This window comes from Trichechus manatus, unplaced genomic scaffold, assembly GCF_000243295.1.
Source record: "Trichechus manatus latirostris isolate Lorelei unplaced genomic scaffold, TriManLat1.0 scaffold00104, whole genome shotgun sequence".
In the NCBI taxonomy this organism is placed as follows: domain Eukaryota; kingdom Metazoa; phylum Chordata; class Mammalia; order Sirenia; family Trichechidae; genus Trichechus; species Trichechus manatus.
In genome coordinates, this window is record NW_004444040.1 from 1,213,630 (window position 1) to 1,219,087 (window position 5,458).

Here is a 5,458-nt window from a genome sequence, read left to right on the forward strand (position 1 = left end):
ATGCAACCCTGACGCACACCTTTCCTGACTTTAAACCACGCAGTATGCCCTTGTTCTGTCCGAACAACTGCCTCTTGATCTGTGTACAGGTTCCTCATGAGCATAACTAAGTGTTCTGGAATTCCCATTTTTTGCAATGTTATCCATAATTTGTTATGATCCACACAATCAAATGCCTTTGCATAGTCAATAAAACACAAGTAAACATCTTTCTGGTATTCTCTGCTTTCAGCTAGGATCCATCTGCCATCAGCAAGGATAGCCCTGGTTCCATGTCCTCTTCTGAATCTGGCCTGAATTTCTGGCAGTTCCCTGTCAACATACCGCTGCAGCCACTTTTGAATGATCTTCAGTAAAATTTTACTTGCGTGTGATATTAATGATATTGTTCGATAATTTCCACATTCGGTTGGATCACCGTTCTTGGGAATAGGCATAAATATGGATCTCTTCCAGTCGGTTGGCCAGGTAGCTGTCTTCCAAATTTCTTGGCATAGATAAGTGAACACTTCCAGTGCTGCATCTGTTTGTTGAAACATTTCAGTTGATATTCCGTCAATTCCTGAAGCCTTGTTTTTCACCTATGCCTTCGGTGCAGCTTGGACTTCTTCCTTCAGTACCATCGGTTCCTGATCACATGCTACCTCCTGAAATGGTTGAACGTCAAGCAATTCTTTTTGGTATAATGACTCTGTGTATTCCTTGCATCTTCTTTTGATGCTTCCTGCATTGTTTATTATTTTCCCCCATAGAATCCTTCACTATTGCCACTTGAGGCTTGAATTTTCTCTTCAGTTCTTTCAGCTTGAGAAATGCCAAGCATGTTCTTCCCTTCGGTTTTCTATCTCCAGCTCTTTGCACATGTCAGTATAATACTTTACTTTGTCTTCTCGAGCCACCCTTTGAAATCTTCTGTTCAGCTCTTTTACTTCATCATTTCTTCCATTCGCTTTAGCTACTCTGTGTTCAAGAGCAAGTTTCAGAGTCTCTTCTGACATCCACTTTGGTCTTTTCTTTCTTTCCTGTCTTTTTAATGACCTCTTGGTTTCCTCATGTATGATGTCCTTGATGTCATTCCACAACTCGTCTGGTCTTTGGTCATTAGTGTTCCATGCATCAAATGTTTTCTTGAGATGGTCTCTAAATTCAGCTGGAATATACTCAAGGTCCTACTTTGGCTCTCTTGGACTTGTTCTAATTTTCTTCAGTTTCAACTTGAACTTGGATATGAGCAATTGATGGTCTATTCCACAGTCAGCCCCTGGCCTTGTTCTGACTGATGATATTGAGCTTTTCCATCGTCTCTTTCCACAGATGGAGTCGATTTGAGTCCTGTGTATTCCATCTGGTAAGGTCCATGTGTATAGTCGCCAATTATGTTGGTGAAAAAAGGCATTTGCAATGAAGGAATACCTTGGTCTTCCAAAATTCTATCATGCAATCTCCAGCATCATTTCCATCACTAAAGCCATATTTTCCAACTACTGTTCCTTCTTCTTTGTTTCCACCTTTCACATTCCAGTCACCAGTAATTATCAATGCATCCTGGTTGCATGTTTGATCAATTTCAGACTGAAGAAGTTGGTAAAAATCTTCAATTTCTTCATCTTTGGTCTTAGTGGTTGGTGCGAAAATTTGAATAATAGTTGTATTAACTGGTGTTCCTTGTAAGTGTATGAATATTATCCTATTACTGACAGCATTGTGCTTCAGGATAGATCTTGAAGTGTTCTTTTTGACAATGAATGCCATGCCATTCTTCTTTCTCATCCTCAGCATAGTAGACTATATGGTTGTCAGATTCAAAATGGCCAATACCAGTCCATTTCAGCTCACTAATGCCTAGGATATTGATGTTTATGCGTTCCATTTCATTTTTGACGATTTCCAATTTTCTTAGATTCATACTTCGTACATTCCATGTTCTGAGTATTAATGGATGTTTGCAGCTGTTTCTTCTCATTTTGAGTCGTGCCACATCAGCAAATGAAGGTCTTGAAAGCTTGACTCCATCCACGTCATTAAGGTCGATTCTACTTTGAGGAGGCAGCCCTTGCCCAGTTGTCTTTTGAGTGCCTTCCAACCTGAGGGGCTCATCTTCTGGCACTATATCAGACAATGTTCCACTGCTATTCATAAGGTTTTCACTGGATAATTCTTTTCAGAAGTAGACTGCTGGGTCCTTCTTCCTTGTTTGTCTTAGTCTAGAAGCTCAGCTGAAACTTGTCCACCATGGGTGGTCCTGCTGGTATCTGAACACCGGTGGCATAGCTTCCAGCATCACAGCAACACACAAGCCCCGACAGTACGACAAACTGACAGACACGTGGGGGGTTCTCCTTTATGTTCCTCATAATTTAATCTTCATTTATGAAATGATTTTGTCTTCTTCATCACTTTCTTTCCTGAGTCTGTCAGTTACCATATCATACCCTCCTAATGTCTGGCTACTTATTCCAGTGTAAGAGCACTATTGGTGCCTGCCCGGATCTTCTTAATCTGGCTGGCATACCCATCTTCCAGACACTCTGAGTATTGGCTGAGAGTGGATCATAACTGCCTGTGGTGGCAGAGATAGTTGTTCTCTATGTTGTTTTTAATGTTTGTTTTTAGGAGGAGAAATAGAAAGATTTGAATCCAACAGCTGCTACTCCTACCAGAACCAGTTTATATACTCTTAAAAAAAAGAAACACTGGAATGTCTAAAAGAAAAATGTGAGACAAGGTCACATAAGTTGCAAAGACAGTGTCTCAGGGCTTCAAAGGAGAGTGATCGCAGGTCTAATTGAAAGAGGCCATCGTTGGGATGATCCTATTTTCCAAGGACGGTCCCCATTTTAAAATCATACAGTTATCTTAACACATACGTGGGATTAGGGTGTGGAGGAGAGCTTAGGAAGATGGCCAGCCTGGAAAATCCCCAGTAGCCTTGCCCTCTTTTGTTTCTCTTTCTTAAAGTTTTAGCTAGGATGATTCTAGCTGTTGTAACAAACAGGCTGTAAATGTCTATTGGCTCAAATTCAATAAAAGTTTATTTCTTACTCAACATAAAGTCCAAATCGGTGCTTTTACTTGATGGCCACTTTCTTCCAAGTGACAATGTGGGGACCCAGTCTCCTTCCAGCCTGTGGCTGCACCTGCATCCAGCTGGTACAAGGAGAGGATCCCGGAGCCACACCTGCAAGTGGTGCACATCAGAGTCTGGAACTCAGTCACATGGACATACCCATCCACAAGGGAAACCTAGTCCACTTCTGTGTCCCAGAAGAAGAGGAACTGGGTTTGATTAAGAGCTGGCCAGTCTTTGCCCCTAACTTGGAGTTAGGGTAAGGGAAGGAAGCAAGTAAGTGAAAGAGCTGGAAATCAGACCTGATTCCAAATAGTTTCCATGGTCCCTACCTGTTATCATATTTGGCCCTGGCAGCCACCTGTGAGGCTGTTGATATTGTTGTCCCAGTTTCACACTTGAGAAAACTCAGACTCAGAGAGGCTAGGCCAAGGCCAGAGCGCAAAGCTAACTTCTCCAACCAGCAGACCCTACTGCTTCAACAAATCTGCTTATGCAAACACTAGGCCAAGGTGCACCCAGACCCCTGAGGGCAATCTGACAGCTCTCACTTCGTCAAACAGGACTGAAATCTATTTGTACTGCAGAGCAGCTCCAGAGCTCTAAGTTGATGCCAGGAAACTGGAACAAACTCTCCCACATCATCATTCTTGTCTTGGTTCATTTTCCAGGGACCACACTTCACTCTTCCAGCCAAAGCCAGACCCCAGACCAGAAGGCACAGGGCCCTGGGACCTCCAGTTCTGCTGGCAGGACTTCACTGTCCACCACCAAGCACATTCCTGTATCTCCGCCCCCTAGAGATTCTGGCCAACCCCTACCTCAGACTCATCCTTGGAGGTCAGCTTCTGGAAAGAGCGCACGGAGACCGCCCCCCGACAACTAACTGGGACTCACTGGAGTACCACATCTGGGGCTGATCCTCAGGCCCCACCATCTCACACACACACACAAATTGGTGTCCTCTCTTCCTCCCTCCTCTCACTTATGCACATTTTCTCTCTTCTCATTTACTCTGGTAACTTTGGTTAATTAGTCTCAGCCCTTGCTGGCTCCCAAGACGGGTGAACAATTACTTTATCTGCTCTTTAGGGGAGCTAGAACCTTCCTCCCACTAACTGCCCTTCCCAATACCTTGGGTCAGGCACCTCTGGACCTTGCATTCATGGTGATTTCCCCTGGTTCCAAGCTTTAGGAGATGGGAACAGAGCTGGTATCACCTCCCTTATAGACTTTTTTCATGGCACACATTTTGGGAGGCAGTTTTCTGCCAGGTCCAAGACCTAAAAGGAGAATGCAGAGGGGCCCACATTTCTGGCTATCACCTCAAGCTAAAGGAAATAAGGTGGTTTAAATGAAAGGGACAAGACGACAATGAAAACAAAGATAAGTGAACCCAAGTTCAGACATTATGGGAGGAAAGATGATGATCCCCAAGCACCCGGCCTAAGGGAAGCTGACGCCATTAAGCACAAAAAATGCATTGGAGCCTCTGAGCAGCCAGGCAAAGCAGCAAGTGAGTGTGCAGTGCTCTGATTGAAGGAAACTTAAAGATGGCCAGGGAAGAAGATATTTTTCATGCACTAAATTCTAAAAGGAATTTGATAATGTGCTTATTGTATACGGGACCTCGAGGATGGTTTCTTGGAAGAATTTTGCAAAGGATGAAATGCAGTGCCTTATTTCCAGTGATTCTGTTTGTTGTTGTTAGTTGCAGTTGAGTCAGCTCTGACTCACAGTGACCTCATGTATAACAGAACGAAACGTTGCCTGCACCATCCTCGTAATTGTTGCTATGTTTGAGTCCATTGTTTTGGCCACTGTGTCAATACATCTCACCAAGGACCTCTCCTGCCTTCACCAACCCTCTGCTTTACCAACTATGACGTTCTTTTCTAGTGATTGGTCTTTCTTGATGATGTGTCCCGAGTAAAAAAGAAGTCTTGCCATCCTTGCTTCTCAGGAGCATTCTAATTGTATTTCTTCTTCTAAGACTGATTTGTTTGATCTTCTGACAGTCCGGGGTTGTTCAATATCCTTCACCAACACCACAATGGGAATGCATCAGTTCTTCTTCTGTCTTCCTTTTCCATTGTCAAGATTTCACATGCATATAAGGTGATCGAAAAGATAATGGCTTGGGTCAGGTGCACATTAGTCATCAGAATGACATGTTTGTTTTTGAAAACTTTAAAGACGTTTTTTGCAGCAGATTAGCCCAACGCAATACATCCTTTTATTTCCTGACTGCTGCTTCCATGGATGTTGACTGTTGACCCAACTAGAATGAAATCACTGACAATTGCAATTTCTTTTTCATTTATCATGATGTTTATTGGTCCAGTTGTGAAGATTTTCATTTTTTTCACATTCAGTTATAATCCATACTGG

At 43.1% G+C, this 5,458-nt stretch overlaps 1 protein-coding gene across 1 annotated transcript in view; it reads left to right on the forward strand.

Moving 5' to 3' along the window:
* The window catches only part of TMC2 (transmembrane channel like 2), an 81,595-nt gene extending 77,642 nt beyond the window's left edge, over nt 1–3,953 (forward strand). The window contains exon 19 of the mRNA XM_004383064.1: nt 3,739–3,953. Within this exon, the coding sequence (XP_004383121.1) occupies nt 3,739–3,953 (215 nt within the window). The remainder of the gene's footprint in view (nt 1–3,738) is intronic.
* Nucleotides 3,954–5,458: the final 1,505 nt, after the last annotated feature.